This window comes from Vipera ursinii (assembly GCF_947247035.1).
Source record: "Vipera ursinii genome assembly, chromosome: 1".
In the NCBI taxonomy this organism is placed as follows: domain Eukaryota; kingdom Metazoa; phylum Chordata; class Lepidosauria; order Squamata; family Viperidae; genus Vipera; species Vipera ursinii.
In genome coordinates this window covers 155,745,047-155,765,235 of record NC_139512.1, presented here as the reverse complement: position 1 = coordinate 155,765,235, position 20,189 = coordinate 155,745,047, and the positions used below count along the sequence as shown (strand labels likewise).

Sequence of the window (20,189 nt, the reverse complement as noted above, 5' to 3'; positions counted from 1 at the left end):
TCCAAGCAATGGCTTGGATCCATCACCACCCCTAATTGCCTCCTTCCTTGGTAAGTAGAGTCTGTCAACCAAGAATGAAGGGCACGATTCATTATTTTTCTGGTTTTCCTGTCCAAGGAAGACTAGACCCACACTCACCCACGTCCTAGAATATATAGCTCTGATGAAATGTGAAAAATAAGCAGGAGAATGTACTTTACAAAATTGAGTATATTGCTGAAAAGCCGTTCCTTGCCATTCTTTTCAGAAAAGACAATTGAAAAAAAATACAAGCAACATATAGTATACATAATAGAAATTCACTTAGCAAATATGGCATAGATATGTTGCAGGAACATTATTTTCCACAGAATCCATATTTTTTTTGCTTTTTAATTATAGTAATAAAAAGAGCAGAACACAAAGAAACTTTTTTTCTTCTCTTTGTCGTATCTTCACCATCATCAGAATCTATAATTCTTGAAAAATTCCAAATACTAGGAATACTGAAAAGAACCTAAGAATTAAATTTGGGACAAACCTATGGCAGCTTAAGACTTGTCTATGAAGATTCTCAGTCATCCAGGACATGGTTGTCCCAAAAGTGCCTTTTGAAAAAGCACCTTTGGATCGAGACTTGTTTCAGGAATCTCCAAGAAATCATATAAAGCATCCAGAGAAACAATGATAGTTGGATTTTGTTCTGTATAATACTATTATATCAATCTCTTCCCCTTTTTTGCTGATCCTACTAGATCTGGCAAAGAGGGCATATTTCAGATCCCCTCTATTGAACAATGTCATCTTGTTGAAAACATAATGCCAGTGCTCACTCGTGGAACAGCATACTCACAGAGATATGGTTGGTCCCAACCCTATTAGCCTTTCATAAGGTTTTCAAGATCAGCTGTTTCCTCAGACATTTGGACCAGAAGGCTAGGAAAGCACTGTTGCTGATATGACTTTAAGATTAGAATGTATTATTTCCCTCAAGTCATTAGATATTACTTATAACTGTTGGTTTTTAACCTTTTACACCATCCAGTCACTGCTCTGAGATAGGGCAGCCATATGAATTATTTAAATAATACATAGAACTCTGATAGTTCAATTATAAATCAGCCCAAGATGGATGACACAATGGTTGAAAGCATAAGCAATAATCCATGGGCCAAGATAACTGTTAAAATCAGCATTTACATTTATCAAATAAGCAAATCTTTAGACCATGTAATAGGGTCTATCTATGTTGGGAAGGAATGCAAATTAAGCTTCATTAAAACTAGGGGAGAAGAATTTGTTAGAAAAAGCTTTAATATATAGTGTATCCCCATCAGAGGAAGAAATAGAAAACCAATGTTCTTTTTATACTAATCAGCTAAACAACTGTTAGGTCCCAGCACAGTATGTTGTTTCTGTTGATTTATATAATCGCTATATTCTACAGTTAAGGCAAAATATTTAACAGGTAGATTCAGTAATAAAATATTTAATTGTTATCTTTATAAGCATACATCTTAAATAAAAACTACAAATGGGATAAATTAATAGTTATTTTAAATAGCACACATATTCCAAAAGTTCTAGTAGGCACATAGTATTTCAAAGAATAACAAGTGAAATACGGATTTCTAAGCAAATTCATTGTTCACTATATCAAATGTACTCAGTATCTGAATTTTAGCAGATAGTTAAATAATCTACTCATTAAGACCAACATAAATTAATATGAGAGGAAGCTAATATTGAGCTAATCTTTATCTTTCACTAATTTTAAACTAAAAAAATACATTATCCATATATACAATTCCACATATTAAACCAATTTTCACACATTCACTTTTTGCAAAGGCTAAAAGGTCAACACAAAACTGCTTATCAATTTATGCCCTTTTTCAAAACTTTCAGATACAATTTTCACATTAAGAGGAGTTAGGCAGCACCTTTTCTAACTAACCAATCTTAAGGCATAAATTGTCATGAACTGAGTTTCAGCTTATGAAGGCTTATGCCTCTTAATAACATTTACTAGTTGGAAAATTATTATTTGCACATAGACTAATACAGTCCTCCTCCAGTGTCTTCATATTTCTAACAAAATGACATAAAAAGAAAGATCATACCTCATAGGTATTTGCAAAGATAAATGTGATGCCTTAGTAATAGATTGAAGCAGTAATTTTATATTTGTTGCACTGACATTATACTCTTCATTTTACATAATTGTTTAAAGGATTGAATTCTAGGTAGTTTATTTAGGAATAAATCCCACTGGCCTAGATTAGGGATTATTTCTCAGTAAACAAGCACAGAATGTATTTTGCTTATGAAAAGAAATACGTATCTTTCATTGCATCATCTCATTTGCATTCTTATAGTTTTTGCAGATAAAACCAACACTTTTATGGACAGATATTATTAAACAGTATTCAGTGTTGCCCACATTTATTTGTAATGGTGCATTACCTTTAACCAGATTGACTGATGTAGAATATATTTGTTAAATAGGAGAAAAATGGGTATGAGCTTATTTTTATTTGATGCCACTAAACTGCAACCGTTGTATTATAATTGGTTAGCAGAGAATAATCTGGATCTCTACTTTTTTACAGGACTATGAAAGTATTTTTCAATTTTAAGAAATAATGTTATTTTTCTAAAAAGCAGCAAATGTTGGCAATTATTTGAGTGAGATTTCCACTCACATAATGGGATTTGCCTTTTTCCTCTTTACCGATAAGAGCTAATTTGAGTGTATGCTATCATGCCACAGGCCAAATGGCTGCTCAATATATAATTAATCATAACCTACTATCATATATCATAGAACAGGCTTTAATAGCTCATCTGAAATGATATTGATGACTATTATATTTAATAATTTTGGCATCTGCATCATTAAATTATTCAATTAACCATACATTGATTTTGTACAAGGGAAGACAATCAATTAAAATTATGTAAACAAAATGTGATTTTTCTAATATCTATAAAGAAAGGATTCTACTATGAGAAAGTCAAGACAGTAGCACCAATTTGCTGTGTTTTTAAGCTAAATGGGAACTATTCTTTTATAAGCAATTCTAAGTAGGCAAGAATCTCAACACCAGATGACCAAACAAGAACTGATGCGTCCAATGGAGCAAGATCCTGAGCTAATTGAGAAATCATTTTCTCCAAAATATACCCATGGCGTGGCATAACAACATCGCTCTTTTTTAAACACATTACAGGACACAAATCATTCCCACCATCACCTATATATACAATTTGTGAGTATTTAACTCTTGATGTTAAATTGCTTTCTAAAAATTCTTCTAAAACTTTCCTCTTACACAAATTTATGGGGCACTTTGTGCAATCATGGATATGACAATTCTGCACAGAAAGATAGCCAAAGCTATCAAAACTTGCAGGGTTTGTAAACACTTCATCAAATAGTTGAAAAACATTTGCTGTTTTTAAAATCCAGTCAATAAAGACAGTATTGGAATCTGATATAATTATGCAATCAAAAAAGCCTTTGTGTTTGCCAATAAAATCTAAAAGATCTATCATTCCTGAAGTAAATGGGATTGTTGTCATAGTCCTTTTCATCTCTTCTTCCCTTACTCCATTATCTCCCAGATATTTAAAAACTCTATCCATATATTCCGTCCAGTGTCCCTTTTGATAGGAGTTTTTTATTTCATCAGGAAGTTTTGAACCAGGTACACATTTAACAATCCAGGTATCACTGTTCTCATCTACAATTGTATGATCAAAATCAAAAACCAGTAGAAATCTCATTGTTGTTGGATATAAGTATAACCTGAAAATGAGAAAAAATAGTTTAATTATGAACAAAATCATTTATATAATCATATGTTGATAGTCTTAAAAAGACAATTTTCAGCAAGGAAAAAATCATTCATGATACTTCTAAAAATGCATCTGAATGCTTCTCAAAATATAAGAATCAAAGCTATATACTGTTATACCAAATCAGTTTGTTGTGGCATCTAAACTGGGCATCATTTACATGCAGCATAATCTGGCATAGGTTTCAGACATAATGTCCACAATATGTTTTATACAATGTATAAACTATAAACAATGCAGGAATTTAGGGCTACCCAAAACATTTCAAGTTTTCATTTTAGTCCTCTGTATGTGATATTATATTGATTTACCTTAAGTAACAAAGAATATACAATAAACTATAAAATACAGGTAGTCTCACTTAATGACCAGTAGTTTAATAACCATTTGAAGTTATCATGACTCCCAAAAAGTTAATTATGACCCATCCGTGATGTTATGAATAACACACACCCAAACACACGCACACCATGGTCATGTGATTGCATTTTGGATACTTGACAACCATCTCACAGTTATGACCAGTTGCAGTTTCCAGCAAAAAATGCCCATTTTGGAAAATGGATTCACTTAATGACCATGTGGTTCACTTAACCACTACAGTGACTCACTTTATGACCATTGTAAAAATGGTCATAAAATCAAGACAAGTCAGATGGTTTGCTTAACAATCACAGTAATTTAAGGCCATAATTTTGGGCTCAGTTGTCATTAAGTGAGGACTATGTAGCATATAAAGTAATCATTAGTCAAAACAAACATTCAAAGACAGGATATTTGATTACATTATCAAAAAGTATAGAACTGACACAGATAAAGATAAGATTTATACAGATGTGCAATTTTTTTTAAAAAAATCAACAATACATCAATGATACTCACTGGATGATGTTTGAAACTTGAATTCATTGGAGTAAATCAAATAGAGTGAATTTATCTCAGTTCTGCCAGAAAATGACTGCAAGCCACTTAACTGTACAGAGACAAGAAAATGTATGGTCTTATTCTGTTCTGGCTTGAACTCAGACAGACACAGAGGTTTTCCCTGTGCATTTTACCAACAATCTTGTGTGAGACAAGATTGGGCTTAAACGTAAATTAGGCTAATCTTAGCCTGTGAAGTTCATGGATAAAACAAAATACAAAGCTCATGTTATTTCACAGTTTAGAATAATACAATATAATGAGATAACTCTACGAACCAAAGGGGACTCTTATTACCAAAGGCCAGATTCTACACATCATAAGAATATAGTACATAGATAGATATTTCTAAAACATTAACTCCTTGAATCCATTTGTAGCATGGGATTTTAAATGAAAGAGCTTAGTACTTTCTTCCAACCAGGTTTCATCCAAATAAGTTGGAATAACAATGGATGTCAACTATTAGAGCTAGAAGACATTTAACATCTCGTATGGATTTTACTTTTAAAAAAATCTTGGCTAGAAGATTTGACTGAAAAGCTTCAATTGTCTTTGAAATTCACCAAACATGCCTGGGCTGAGTGCCTTCCATATTCTGTCATGGAATCACTTTCTAAATACTGTAACATACAAGATCAAAGCATGCCTGAAAAGAAGTGTATATGGGCAATTAATGTAGCACTGAATCTGACTTGCTTTCGGCTCTCTTTGGAAATAGGCAAAGAACGGAATAAAAAATCTGTACTCTCCCAAGTAATTGGTGGAGCAGCGGGCTAATGCCTCCTTAAGTAACACCAGCTGCCTGCAATTAGTGCAGGTTTGCATCCCGCCAGGCTCAAGGTTGACTCAGCCTTCCATCCTTCCGAGGTAGGTAAAATGAGGACCCAGATTGTTGGGGGCAATTAAGCTGACTTTGTAATAATGCCGCTTGGGGTGTGTGTGAAAGCCCTAATAAGCAGGCATATACATAGAATGAAGGCTACTGCTAAGCTTGTAAGCCGCCCTGAGTCTTCGGAGAAGGGCGGGATATAAATGGAATAGAAATAAAAATAAAATAAATAAAATAATTTACAGTCACCGGAGCAAATCCATTTCCATTTAAAAATAAACGTTTAGTTAACAAGATCAACAAAAGTACTCGTTCTATTTGCAAGCCCCGGACAGCCTGGCAAGTATGAACTCTCAGAGAAGCAATTCATCTTGTTCTTAGGGACCAGAACGGAATGTAAGTCAGAAATAGCTCAAAGCTTTTTGCCAAGCGTTAGCGCACAGAAGGGGTCAGCCAGGTGAGAATCTGTGCAGTACAGGCCGCATTTGCAAACGCTAATTAAGGAGCCCGCATTTCGCTAAGCTTTTCCACTGCCCGCGGCAGTCTGGAAACGTTTTACGGTTCTATTTGTACGACCGGGATCTTTACGAAAGCCACCAACCGCTATGAAGGCGAACCATCAGCCCGTCGGATCGCTCCTCCGCAGGGAGTCTTAGGGAAGCCAAGCTGCCAGGGACGCCGTGGGAAAACGAGCCGCGAAAGACGCGCGAAGGCTCCTCGCGTGCACAGCAGTCACTCATCGCGAGGCAACTGAACAGCTCCGACAGGAGGCCAAAGCCGGCCCGAGGACTTGCCTGGGCCACCGCCGGCCCTGGGGACGCCGCACCGAGCCCGTCCCTCGGAGGCAGCCCGTCTTCCCAGTGCACTCTCCCGGGCTTCGGCCCGAGCCTGGGGACGGGGCGAGAGAGCAAGAAGGCGGCGAGGGCAGAAGCTGTCGGCCTACGCGAGTAGGCGGAAGAGAGAATCCAGCCGGCCGCAGCCCGAAAAAACACACAAACGAGAGAGGAACCGAGAAGGCGGCCTACCGGCGCCTAGCTCAACGCCCGAGAGCCGACTGACTGCCCCGCAACGTCTTTGCCAGCCAGATCACGTGAGCGCCCAAACAAGTCTCGCCCCACCCCCACCCCCACCCCCGAACCCGTCAGCGGAGCTTCGCGTGACTTCGCCGCGCAGCGGTTCCCTGGTTGCCTAGCAACTGCCGAACACCCTTGGCGCCTCGCGCTGCTTCGGTTAGTCAGGGCGTCTCGCGGCGGCCTCCCCGCGCCCGTCTGCTATGGGCGCGATGCTTCGGCCCGAGGTGCGATTCGGCAGGCGCAAGGGGCAGATGCGAGAGGCTGCGCGTGAGTTGCTTGCGGGGGAAGCAGAGAGAGAGAGAGAGAGAGAGAGAGGGAGGGAGGGAGGGAGGGAGGGAGAGAGAGAGAGAGAGAGAGAGAGAGAGAGAGAGAGAGAGAGAGAGAGAGAGGAGCGAGGGGTCCTTGGTGCTCTCTGATCCTGGTTGGTTGTTGTTGTTTTTTTGGCAAACCTCTCATTTCCCAAACAGGGTCGCGTTATCAATGCTCAAGCAGTGCTCGAATTCCTCATTTCAAGCCTGAGCTACAAATATTCTCCTTTATTGGAGGGAGGACTGCTGGGCGCGCGAGCCGGAGCTCAACGGCCGCAGTTATATCTCTGTCCACCGATTGATTGATTTCCTCAGTCTTCTCTCTGTCAAGAGTGAGAAAAAGAACGACGATCCGTCAGACTTCCCTAAGATGATCTTAAACTGCAGGGGTCTTCAAACTTGGCCCTTTTATGACTTGTGGACTTCAACTCCCATAATTCCTCAGCCAGCATGTCTGGCTGAGGAATTATGGGAGTTGAAGTCCACAAGTCATAAAAGGGCCAGGTTTGAAGACCCCTGTCTTAAAGGCTCACACACTGTTTCACAGAATATCGGATAATTAATACTGTTCGTGGGATTAAGTCTGCGTTTTTCAAAATTCGGCCACTTGAGACGTGTGGACTTCGATTCCCAGCTTTCCCCAGCCTACATGTCGGCTGGGAAATTCTCAACCTACCTTCTTTGGAATTCTGGGAATTGAAGTCCACACATCTTAAAAGTTGCCAAGTTTGAAAACCACTGTTGTGAGTCAACTTTGTTTAGCTACGATTTAGTGAATAAGCTTCTTTTTGGCGTAAGCTCAGTTGAATTAAGCTTGGTTTTCCATCTAATAGATAATATTGCAGCCATGCCTCCCAGTTGTAAGTAGTGAGAAGAATTGTTGTAGTGTGTAGAAAATAGGCCACTGAAAGTAATTCCATTTCTGTTTTATGTTGATTCTATATTTTCCTTGTCCATTGGGGTGGAAAAGCGTGACATATTTCTCTTTCCCCAGTCACCTGTCCTAGCCTTTCCTATTCTGTTTTTCATTACATCTTTTGGGGCAAAAAATTAAATCGTTGCTTCTGAATGAAAATATTTAATATTTAATTAAAACGCAGTACATACATAATTTAAGCATAGTTGAAGGCTCATTAAAGCCATTGTTAACAAAGGATTTATATACATACGCATGTATGTGTTCACTTGATTTTTATCTCACCTTGATTCTTTTTAAGTAATTCAAGGTGACAAACATATGTAATACAGTTTTCACCTCCTGCCCAGCCAGCTGTCATGCATAAGGCAATACAAGAACTCACAATCTGCTGGTTTCTAGGCCAGCATCTTAACCACTGCACCAAATTGGCTCTAATGTATATGTATGGAATTTATGAACCACCTAATCTGTCACAATGCTGAGTAGTCTATAAAATAAGAATTAAAAACAAATATATGTCTAGCTTAAAAAGATAAACACCTAATAAACTTAAGCATCTTACAAGAGGTTTGGGCACTATTCTAACACATTATTTAATTTATTTTTCTTTCTTGCCCAGCAAATGATGAAGATGATGTGATGGAAGGAATATTTCTTCCAGTGGGAGTAGATCTTCGTCATATAACCATTTTGCCCAAAGCAGAATGGCAGAGAATTCAAGATAGCCTCACTGCTCGTGCAAGAGAAACAGCGCGCATTCTTGCTGAAAAGAAAGCACGAAAAGATTTGCACTTAAAGTCTCAAGCACTTGTGAAAAATTGGACCCACACTATTGCAGTAAGAATAATGTGTGAATTCCAATGCTTTCGACTTCACTTAAGACATATCTGTTCAACCAGGGCTTTGACGGATATTACTGTTTATCTCTAGTGGCATCTGAGGGCTGTTGCTACTTTCATCAGAATGACGAAAGCAGCATCCCACAGCAAGCTCTGCCCTTTTGGGAGTTGGAATTTTCTAAAGTAGAACGTAACATACTAAGTTGGAATAGAACTGATGACAAACATTCTATGAAACAGAACAATAGAGAACCCACCACATCCTAGTAAAATTATCCCATGAGAAGGGAATAGTTCAGAAAGAGTTCCAAGGGAAAATGGTGTTATTTTATTTAAAACTATATAAATATTGTTCACATCTTTAAAATGTACCAGTTATCCTATTTTTTTTAACAATATGCCTAATAAGATTATTTATACATTAATCACAGGGTATGTCACAACAAAAACTGAAAGCAAAGAAAGTACGGCAAGAGAGAGAGGAGGAAGAAAAAAGAAAGACTGACCTTGAAGAAGCAAAATACCAAGCACAGAAGAGAAAAGAGAAAATAGAAGAAGCCAAATTGCAACAGTATTTTGAAAATGATAGAGTGAAAAATTTTCATGTAATATAGATTACATTTTTCCCCTCCCTTTTAATTTTTGGCCACATTGTAGTGTAGGAAGTGTAAACTATTAAATATTAAACTTATTTTTTTACAGAGAGCCTTATTACATTCTGAAGTTTTAAAGGAAAGAGATGCTCAGATTGAATTTAAAAAGCAATACAAGAATTTGTACAAAAGCAAGAATGAGGCAATAGAACATGAACGTCTAAAAGCTGTACAGTTAGAAGAAGAAAAAGCTAAAATGCAGCACATGAAGAGACTGCAGATTGCTAATGATCAACTGGCACAGTAAATATAATACAAATATATTATCTGCCAAGTAAAACTATTTCTCTCCCCCCAAAAAAATATATAAAAAGTAAGCTGTTTTAGTACTTAGGTTCCCCCCCCCCCTTACGACTGCATGTCCTTTTTCCTAATTCTAATGACAAAAAAACTAAATCAAACTTTCATTCGGGCACCTTCTAAATGAGCAGCTGTTGCAGTGAGCAGGAACTTCCTCTTGTGTACATACCACTCTCTTTCAGGGTATGTAACTAGATGAAATGCAGAAAATTAACAAGTACAGGTAGTACTTGACTTACAACCACAACTGAGCCCAAAATTTCTGTTGCTAAGTGAGAGTTGTTAAATGAATTTTGCCCCATTTTACGACCTTTCTTGCCTTTCACTTATTAAGTGAAGCACTGTACTTGTTAAGTTAGTAACACGGTTGCTAAGTGAATGTGGCTTCCCATTGACTTTTCTTTGCATTGACTTTGCTTGTCAGAAGGCTGTAAAAGGTGATCACATGACCCTGGGACACTGTACATGTCTTAAATGTGGGTCAGTTGCCAAGCATCTGAATTTTGATCACATGACCATGGGGATGCTGCAAGGGTCGTAAGTGTGAAAAATGGTCATAAGTCACTTTCAGTGCCATTGTAACTGTACAGTCACTAAACGAACTGTTGTAAGTTGAAGACTACCTATAGTAAATAAACTAAAGGCAGGATGTGAGAGAAAAGGAAAACTAATTACATCTAGCTAATTAAATCTAAGATCATTAACAATCCCTAGTCTTCCCTCTTTGCAAAACATGCTTAATTTCACCATGCCTGTACAATGCTCTATATGTTGTCTTTTCTTTAAATTTTCTTTCCTATATCATCTTTTCTTTTACCATACATGTTTCCTACATATCCCATTCTCACTGCACAGTTTACTTTTTTGTTTCCCTTGACATATTGTTTATTTTTCCACCAAGATCCTCTCCTTCAGAACTCCTTAATTTTCTTTTTCTCAGTGTTTCACCACTGGCAGGTTAATCACTCTTAGATTCAGATCCCTCATCTTCTAAGTCTAACAGTTTTTCGTGATAAACAAATTATGCTTCGAGACTCATTCTGTGTTCTTGTATGTTTGATGCTTCATCCATTTATTCAGAACAATTATTTTTAATAGTACATATTCATTAATCATCATTCATTAATGGATCTTCAAATGGCCCAATTATTACTATTATATTCTGGCCTTGTTTCCGTCAATCTAATTATGTTGTCTTGCACAGCAACTGACTCATCAGGATCACATTCATTTAGAATGTTGCATAGTTGTTCCCCAAACTCATTTTTGATTCTGTTGTTATTATGATACTCTGGAGCATAATAATCAGTTATCAGCAGCCTATGAATTTCATTATTTCATATATATATATATATATATATATATATATATATATATATATATATATATATATATATATATATATATATATATATATATATATATATATTTATATACAGTAGTCTAGATGATACCAGTTCATTTTGTTTAAAACATTTTAGCTTTTTCATTCACTAACCTACACTTTGACCTCCATACTTGCATTCCTCAACTCCAAAAGATTAGCCCATCTTCATTCAGATTGCTTGCATCCTTGCCTTCATGCTCTTCACTCTATATTCCTTTCACATATCCAATTATAGTCTTCTACAGAACATCTACAGATAGGTCAGTGAATTATGACATAAACTGCTCATTATAGCTTTGGCCAACTTTGATACACACACACACACACACTTTTTTCTCCCTGCCAAAAATTAGTTTTCTCCCAAAAACAACTTGCTAGGAAGTGAAAAAGCTCTGGCCTATCGGACAGATTTGGCACTAAGTAATTTTGGAGATGTCTTTTGAAGTACAAGGAATCTTGGTGACAGTTTGACTGAAAGTTCAGCAATATTTAGAGAATCATATAGACTCTCCACTCCTGCTTTAGTCAATAAATGCTCATTCTCTTTATGTGTTTTTAGGATAAAGGAACATGAACGCTTAGCAAACAAAAGCAAGTTAGAAGAGAAAAAAGAAAGGGAAGAAATTCAGGCGTTGACCAAGTTATATCAATCAGAAATGCAGGAAAAAGAGCAAGCAGAACGTGAAGCGAAGGTTAAACGAAGACAAGCCCATCTGGTATGTTTTGAGAATCTGGTAACTAAATAACTTGGAAGTTAAACCCAAAGTAGAAATAAGAAGCTGCTGCCCTTCAGATATTTAGGCTGACAATTCCCATAATCCTCGTTAATCTTTGATGAGCATAATGGGAGCATAATCCAAATTATCTGGTTGTCATAGGCTCCCTGTGCTAAGTGTAAGAACACTTCTCAATCTTTAAAATATTCAAGAATTTTAGGGGTGCTGATTTTGAATACTCTCAAGTTATTCAGACATTTGTTTCTAGAACTGGAGAAAGGGCTGATGGTGCATGATCAAGTGAAAGATTTGAAATTTGAAATTTCAGACACTGATTCAAAATCAGAGTGTCTTTTAACAGTAATAGTAATTTCTGCTATAGATGAAGTGGTGTGAAATGCCGTTGAACTACAATATCCAATCCCCTGCTAGCAAACGTAGTTTCACCTTCATGTTGCCACCTGTTTGCTTCATGTGGAATTTGACCAGAAGATAATATAATATTCTTCATCTGACTGAACTGTCTGGTGCTTTAGATTTGCTGCCAGTGAGAAAAATAGCATTTAATTATATTTTTGCAGGGATTTGCCCTGCAAATGCAGTTCCTAAAAATCATATATATGTGAAATGGCACATTTATTGCTTCTTGCTTCTTTCTTGCAGGGCCAGCATGCCTTGCAGACTTTGTTGAAGCAGCACACATGCTTTTAGTTCTAAACTGTTTGAGTTTTGAACTGCATACTATGTTTCATGTTTTTTTCCTCCATAACGAAAAGAACAATTGAGAAGGGCTTCAGCAAATGCCATGGAGTGTTAGCAGTTTTTACCAACTACAAAATGTATCATCATTATATCACCGTGGTTCTTTGTTCTGGTACACCAAAAGAACTCTACCTAACTCTTAAGCTAGGATGGAGAGTTATTTCAAGCAGTTTTATGTTCCTGAATTTTATTTGAATTGACATCTCTTAACATGTTGTGAGATGGAAACCAGAAAAGGTAGGCAGACTGAAATGGTCTGTCTATCTGATCTTACCAGTATGCAGGCATGTAACATAAAGGGAGAGATACTGGCTTAGTGAAGGTCTGTACCAATAACTTGTCTTATGGCCAAGAAAGTACAGACATGGAAACACTCTAAGAAGTGAGAATAGTGTGGAGACACAGCATGGGGCTAATCAGATTGTAAAGCATTCTGCTTTTTTCCTTTTGATCCCATTCAGAGCTCCTGTTACACATATAAAAGGCTAAGTTTGTTTGCTGTCCTGCCTTTTAGTTCTGAATACCTCAGAAATGTATTTGCTTGTTGCCTTCAGCTCCTAAATTCAAGTTTTTCTCCTAGTACCATTTCATTTTCTGGGTGAGAAGGTAATTTTTTTCTCATCCTCGATCTTGGAATAACAAAAATTACCATTAGCTGAGCAAGGCAAGGTCACCTAATCAAAACAATTATCATAGTGGAGGCCATAGCAATAGCTCTTAGACTTAGATACTGCTTCACAGTCCTCTTCCCCCAACAATCTGGGTCCTCATTTTACCGACTTCGGAAGGATGGAAGGCTGAGCCAACCTTGAGCTCATGAGAATCAAACTGCTGGCAGCTGGCAGAATTAGCTTGCAATACGGCGTTCTAACTACTGCACCACAATGGCTCTTATAGACTCAATCTCCAGTTCTTTTTTGCCCTTCACCAGGGCAGAAATCTTTTTTTTCTGGCACAAATTTTTAAGGACCAGAATCTTTTCCTCTGTTTGTTGTAGCTCTTCTCTATCCTTTAGGCTTCTGCTATTATAACATTTTTTTAAGTCTCTCCAAAAGTCTTTTAATTACAATTTTTCCCCTCCCAAGTATTCTTTATCCTTTCTTCTTTCTGCTCCTCCCCGTCTTTTCCTTTGATTGTTCAAAATGTTTCCAACTTTGGTTCAGCAACGTTTCTCTGAAGTTTGTCTTTGAGTTCTGCTTATTGGTTTTAGAAGAATTCAAATTTTCTATCTCCGTCAGAGTGAAGGATTAGGTTAAATGTGCTGGAAGACTTAAAGAAGTAGCAAAGAATAAACTAACTGCATGTAGCAACAAAGCAATGCCACTGGAAGCTGCAATTCAGAAAGTCTTTACCTAAGAATTGGGAAAGAGAGAATTTGGCAATGAAGTGAATGTTCAGTTTTGTCTGATTATTTTAAAGGCATACGTTGCTGACCAGGTAACTCTCAAAGCTATAGAAACACAAAAACAAGAAGAAGAGGATGAGAGAATTCAGATACGTTTTAGAGCAAAGCAAGCAATGGATAAGTTGAAGAAAGCAAAAGAAGAAGAGTTACACAGGTACATGAAAATAATGATTAAATTAAAATTCATGACTAAAAATAAATATACATTTTCCAAGATTACCTACCTATAGAGATTCTATTGTAGTCTCCTTGATATTACAAACATGTAACATTTTAGCAGACTGAAGACCACAATTATATAAAATATTCTGTACTAGAGAAAAAAACATCTAGGATGTTTCAAAACATTTTGTTCTTCTTCCACACCATACTTCTTGTAGCTATCTGGGGACCTGTTGAGTTTTCTGCAAATCTGGACTTTCAAAGGATACCGAACACCGGGTTCTTTTACTGAAGGTGGTCACATGTAGCCAACCTTTGATAATGTTGAAAAACCTAAGCAGGGATGGGAGAACACCAGGAAACTAGACTGGGAAGTTGAAAAGTGGTCCCAGAATGCAGTGACCAATTCTTTCTTTACAGTTGCAAAGAAAATAACATGGCAGGAATGAAGCTAATGTTGTCTTTACTTTTCAATTCATTTTATGAAACATAAAAGATTAATTTTCTGAACCTTTTAAGATATGATACAGATATTGACTTGGATTCCATTGAGAAATTCCTTTGCCTTGGAGTTCCATTCACTAAGTGCATTATTGATTCCCCTCCTGCTTATTGCTCCTTTGGGAAGTCTATGAATGATAGAAGAACTCTAAGGAATATGGTAGTGATAGCATAAGGGACTGCAGAAGAAATGTAAATTGAATTGCAATTTATTTCATTGGTGCAAGGACCTCATGCAGTCAAAAAACATACCATTCAAAATCAGCTGCATTGGGATAGCATTGTTGTTGTTGTTAGCTGTGAAGTCATGTCCGACCCATCGCGACCCTATGGACAACGTTCCTTCATTGAATTCTAGCGTCATATCGTTTTGCCTTTTTGGTACTGTCCATAGGGTTTTCATGGCAAAGATACTGGAGTGGGTTGCCATTTCCTTCTCCAGTGGATCACGTTTTGTCAGAACTCTCTGCTATGACCTTTCCGTCTTGCGTGGCCCTGCACGGCGTAGCTCATAGCTTCATTGAATTACGCAAGCCCCTTCGCCACGACAAGGCAGTAATCCATGAAGGGGGATAGCATTGTATATGCTAGTAAATAAATATTGAGAGTTGCACAAAAGCTCTGTTCAGTTAGGGCATCAATACGGAGTTCCTGAATCATTTGTTTTGTTAAGCTGATTCTTCTTCAACCTTGGTCTTTCAATATATTATGACCCTTATCCTCCTGGATATTGGCTAAGAAAGGTAGTTGCTGTACACAGGGAACATCTCTGAAGAACATCAAATTAGGGAAGCGAACTCCTTTCCATCCTAAGGCTTTGCTGGCCCAATAAATGCCCGAAGTAAACTGTAAAGTTGTATCTCAACGATCAACCTTCATAATAAAAAAATTGTGTGGGGATAGTAAAATAAAATGGACTAGTTAAGCTCATATTCTCAACCATTAGTTTCCAATCATTATCTTCTTAGTAATTGTACTGTTAATTCAGTTTCTTCTATCTGAGCTATGCATGCTTCAGAGCACACAAGAAAGAACATTTCTAGGATTGCAGCTTTGAAGGCCTGAAAACAGACATGGCTGCTTTAATGAGTTTCAGACAAGATGCTATAATATTCATACATTCCAAAGCATATTTTCTGATTCAAATACAAAACGCTCTACGGCGCCATTTCATGATTTGTACAGTAGAAGCATAATTTATTTCTGGATTAAAACTGGAGATATTTGCATTGATATATAATTATTGTAAAAATAAGCAAGCACTCACAAAAGAGACTGTGCTTTGTAGATAATAGGCTGCACTTCATCAGTTATCTATACTGGCGGGTGAAGAATCCCTGTGTATCTAAGGATTGTCATTCCCAGAATGGTGTCCTTGTGTACCCCTATTTCTTGAAAGAGAGAGGAGCTGTCTATGTCAAATGGGGCTTCCCTCTTCTAACAGGAAGTGCCTTCTATGTGTGGAATTTAATTAAGGTATATCTCCGACTGCCTTCTATCCAGTGTAGAATCAAAGTCATATTTCAGACTCTGCTAGCATACAAGGCAGTAAATACTGATCTGTTACAGATTAATGGAAGAGAAAAGGGAGAGGATTACTAACCGCCTTTTAGCACAAATGAAAAAGAAGATGGGTGATGAAGATGAGCGTATTGCAAGAGAAAATGCAGAGATAGAAGAGGAGCAAGCTAAAGAGCTCAAAGCTAAAGAAGAAAAGCTCCAGGCCGATCTGAAATCCATTGCAGAACACAGAATCAATGTGGTAAGAAAAAAAAATCCAGGTTACTTGTATTCTTTTTGACATGTTCCACTATTCATAGTAATCAGCTTTTAAAATTACACTCTACAAGTGTATAGTGACATGTCCTTCTGAGCACTTTGTATGCAGCAAGTTTAATTGAAATAATGGCATTTCCTTTCAAATAGAAGTACTTAAGAATGGGTTGCCCAAGGTATCACAGAATCAGGGCAACTGTAAATTATTTTGTAGCAAGTTACACAGTCATCAGATTTCAGATTTTATTATTAAGGCTTACAGATAAAACTATTATTTCAGATAAAAATGAAAGAGGAAAAAGAAAAAGAGGAGAGATTGGAAGGTCAAAAAACACTTACTGAACTGATGGAAGCAGACCGGATCTATCAAGAACTGGAGAAGGATAAAATACATAGAAATTATTGTGCAAGCTTAAAATTGCAAGAAGCTCATGTCGCACAGATAGTAAGTATAGATATTGGAAAGCATTTCAACTTATAAAATTTCTGTTCAGTTCTAGAAGGGTGAAAAGATACTTCTGTATCAGGGTATTGTAGCAAGGAAAGTTTTATTTCCAGTTTGGGTTGTGCAAACACATTAAAGAAGGTAACATCCCATCCTGTCAGAGAACATTATAGCTATAAAAGACCACAATCGTCAATAGTACAATGCAGTAAAAAAGACCACTTCCATATATCAGAGCAAGATATCGCAGAAATATTTTTTCTTCCCCATCAAAGAATCCCAGGATTGAATTAATTCAAACCATCTACCATAAAGAGTTCTCTTTTTCATGTAATCTTTATAGCATTATAAATATTTGCAGATTATTCATACGTCATTTCTAAATAGCAGTACATTTTTATTATTTAGTTATTACACAGATTTTTAAAATATTGAAATTATATTTTGATCATCTTAAGGGAATTAATTTGGCTGACATTAAGACAAACAACAAAGCATACCCATTATTAAAACTAACAGTGCTTACAATTTTACTGGCAATCCATCAGAAGTCAAATTTGGACAACCTTGCGATTTAAATGTCAAGATCTAAGACCCTAATACAGAAGCTTTAATTTCTCATATTTTGCATCCTGAAAGACATGAAGAATTAGCAGTTTAATACTTTCATTTTGGAAAAAAAACTTGAATTCCATTCATTTGTGCAAGAACACTTTTTAATTGTAGCCTATAAAGCTAATCTTCAAATGCTTACAAGCAATTATTTGTAAGAATATGAATTGCACTGATGTGTTTCATATGCAGATTGATTCTTTTGCTTAATTTCTTTTTTTATACGGTATGTGTTGGGCTTGGGTTCAAAGCAAAACAAGATTTCCACAAGGATTAGCACACACACTTTTAAAATTAATTTTTCCCCAATACAGGCTGAAAAAATAGCACGAGAAGAAAGTGAGAAGCAGCAGGATGCTGAATATGTTAGACAGAAAGAACTGATTGCGTTGTGCAGGGAGCAGGAGTTCCAGAAATATGCAAAGAAAATAATTGATGAACAATCTAAGACCACGCAGAATCTCTACCCACTTCACAAAAGACTGCCCGAAGGCATTCCTACTTTCAGTGGCCCAGGTTATAGTGAAGGTCAACAGTGCTGTGAGAAGCAGGCTATTCAGCCACCCTACACAGGTGAAACAGCTCAAGAAATGAAGCTGTTAAATGAACAAAAGTATGATGAGACTAAAGCACGATTAGGATTTACATGGTAAAAAACATTTGGAAGGATAAAATAGAAGTGTAATATCTTTATCACAATCCAAATTGTGAAAAAGTAGAGTAAAAAGAAACAAGTTTATAATAAACATTGCAGCTTGATATGGCTGTCTTTGCAAAAAGCTCGGAAAACTATTGATGTGAAACAATGTGCAACAATTTCAAGCAGAATGAAAACTGCAAGGTTTGAAAAGAAGGAATATAATTGTAGTGAAATTCCAATTCACAATTCTAGCTTAAAATTTTATCTGTAACTTATGAAATTATTTGCTAATTATTTTAAACCTTTTGGTTGGAAATAAAATGTAGTTGATCCTCACTAGCATCTTTTGTTCTTCCATTGATTCTTCCCTTGTATTACTGTGTGATTTGTACCTGATTTTCTACTATAACAAGCACTCGGGACAGGGAACAAAATGCTAATGTACATCAGTCATTAAAAACCTGCAAAAAGACATTACTCTACATATTTTTTAAATGATGTGGGACTAATGTAACTCCCAAAAGAATGCATTCAACTGCATGGGAGATACAGTATACAGAAGTGTGTTCCAGTCTCTCTCATGCCACAAAATTTGGCTTCAAAAGGTCCTCTCCTGCATACAACTGCACCTATTTGTAACAGCACAGCCAAAAGCCTTGATGTTTAATACCATTACCTTAAAAAGTGTTGAGCAAGCAGTAGGTCATCAGTGCAGAGCTTTTGGTAAAATTATATGATCCTAGAGCATGGGTGTCAAACTCGCCATATCACGTGACGCATCGTGACCATTTTTTTTGCATTGCCGGAGCTGGGTTGGGCACGGCCTCCATATGATGCAACCGGCTCATGGGCCGGCAGTTTGACACCCCTGTCCCAGAGCCTCACAATAGTTAGGCTAATTGCAATATTTTGCAAGTTTTCCAAGGGTAGCCCCATGCAGAGTGGACTATAGTAGTTTGGATGTGATACCGTGTCAGCTTTGACCAGCTCAGAAGCTTGTGCATCACAGTAACTACAGCTACGGTCTGTAAATTTCATTTCAGTGGAGCATCAAGTAGTCCGAAATGATGTTTTCTTTTGCAGCAAATACAATCTAGGCTAAACCTCAATCCCTAAGTCCAATAGCACTGCTAACTTGCCTCAATCAAATTTTAGCATGTTTTCCCTCATTCAACCCATTTCTTAGCTTAGGCAACCTCAATGATACCAAGTTATCTGAACCATTAAAATATTGTTAATAAAAAAGTTGAAAGCAATGTACTGGGAGAAACTGCTGGATTTTAAAACTTGAGAGTAAAATTGGATGTCCACTAATGCTGTATGTTGTCCTTTGATCATTTTCTGTCAGTATAACAAAATAATTTATGCAACAGAAATTCCTAGCTTACAAGATAAACTCTCCTTGATGACATTGGCTAACATCAGATTTAGAAGAAAATTTACTCTGATCTTTCAGTTGGCTTTCAGCTGTTTTTTCACATTAAGAGTTCTTGGGGTATTCATTAATCTTACCATCTTCCATTTTATTTATGGTCTTTTTTAAAGACTAGTTGAGCTTGGGGGGAAAAAAGACTACATTCAAATGTTTCAAATTTCTGCTAACCTATTCCAGTTCCTCACAGCCAACAAGACTCCAGAATCCAATCAGAAAAAGAGAAAGATATTGTCCATCTGTAAGAATGACCTTCTGATGAGTGAATTCAAGATCAGTTTAAGGAATGTTGGTATAGTCCTATTAATGCCTATAAAATAAGCCCCATTTAATTCAGAGGTGTTTTTTTTACTTATTAGACTGCAACCCCAGCCTGACAATTAACCTGCAAAAGTCTGACATTATGGATAGTTGTAAGCAATATAAAACAAAAAAGCAGAATGAGCATAGATATGTCAAGCATTTTGCTACATAGATCTTGCTTCACGAGCAAATATCTGAAGCACACCTCTCCTTTAAAAACATCAACTATGATGATAAAAGAGAGTATAAAAACAGCTTTAAGATTCTCAAAATACTTTTAATATACAAGTTACATGTTCCATATGAAGCATTCACATTTTCACATCTTTCCCAGATGAAAATTACAAACTATAAAACGGT

At 36.8% G+C, this 20,189-nt stretch overlaps 2 protein-coding genes across 5 annotated transcripts; one reads left to right on the top strand and one right to left on the bottom strand.

The window, feature by feature from the left end:
• Positions 1–1,452: 1,452 nt before the first annotated feature.
• Positions 1,453–6,423, bottom strand: PHOSPHO2 (phosphatase, orphan 2). 2 transcript variants are annotated; one of them, XM_083365701.1, is made up of 3 exons: positions 6,198–6,423; positions 4,723–4,813; positions 1,453–3,790 (listed from the first exon to the last, which is right to left on the bottom strand). In XM_083365701.1, exon 3 carries the CDS (start codon positions 3,766–3,768, stop codon positions 3,043–3,045), a length of 726 nt encoding a protein of 241 aa, XP_083221827.1. In that variant the 5' UTR covers positions 3,769–3,790; positions 4,723–4,813; positions 6,198–6,423; the 3' UTR covers positions 1,453–3,042. The 2 variants fall into 2 exon arrangements, with proteins under 2 accessions (XP_083221827.1, XP_083221828.1); XM_083365702.1 differs by lacking the exon at positions 6,198–6,423 and having other exon boundaries at positions 4,723–4,968.
• A 116-nt stretch (positions 6,424–6,539) lies between these two features.
• Positions 6,540–19,430, top strand: CFAP210 (cilia and flagella associated protein 210). Of its 3 annotated transcripts, none has more exons than XM_083365579.1 (9): positions 6,540–6,686; positions 8,516–8,733; positions 9,167–9,340; positions 9,438–9,631; positions 11,635–11,791; positions 13,973–14,112; positions 16,191–16,383; positions 16,678–16,842; positions 17,769–19,430. In XM_083365579.1, exons 2-9 carry the CDS (start codon positions 8,536–8,538, stop codon positions 18,105–18,107), a joined length of 1,560 nt encoding a protein of 519 aa, XP_083221705.1. In that variant the 5' UTR covers positions 6,540–6,686; positions 8,516–8,535; the 3' UTR covers positions 18,108–19,430. The 3 variants fall into 3 exon arrangements, with proteins under 3 accessions (XP_083221705.1, XP_083221706.1, XP_083221704.1); XM_083365578.1 differs by lacking the exon at positions 6,540–6,686 and adding an exon at positions 6,807–6,936; XM_083365580.1 differs by lacking the exon at positions 8,516–8,733 and having other exon boundaries at positions 6,576–6,686.
• The last annotated feature ends 759 nt before the right edge of the window (positions 19,431–20,189 follow it).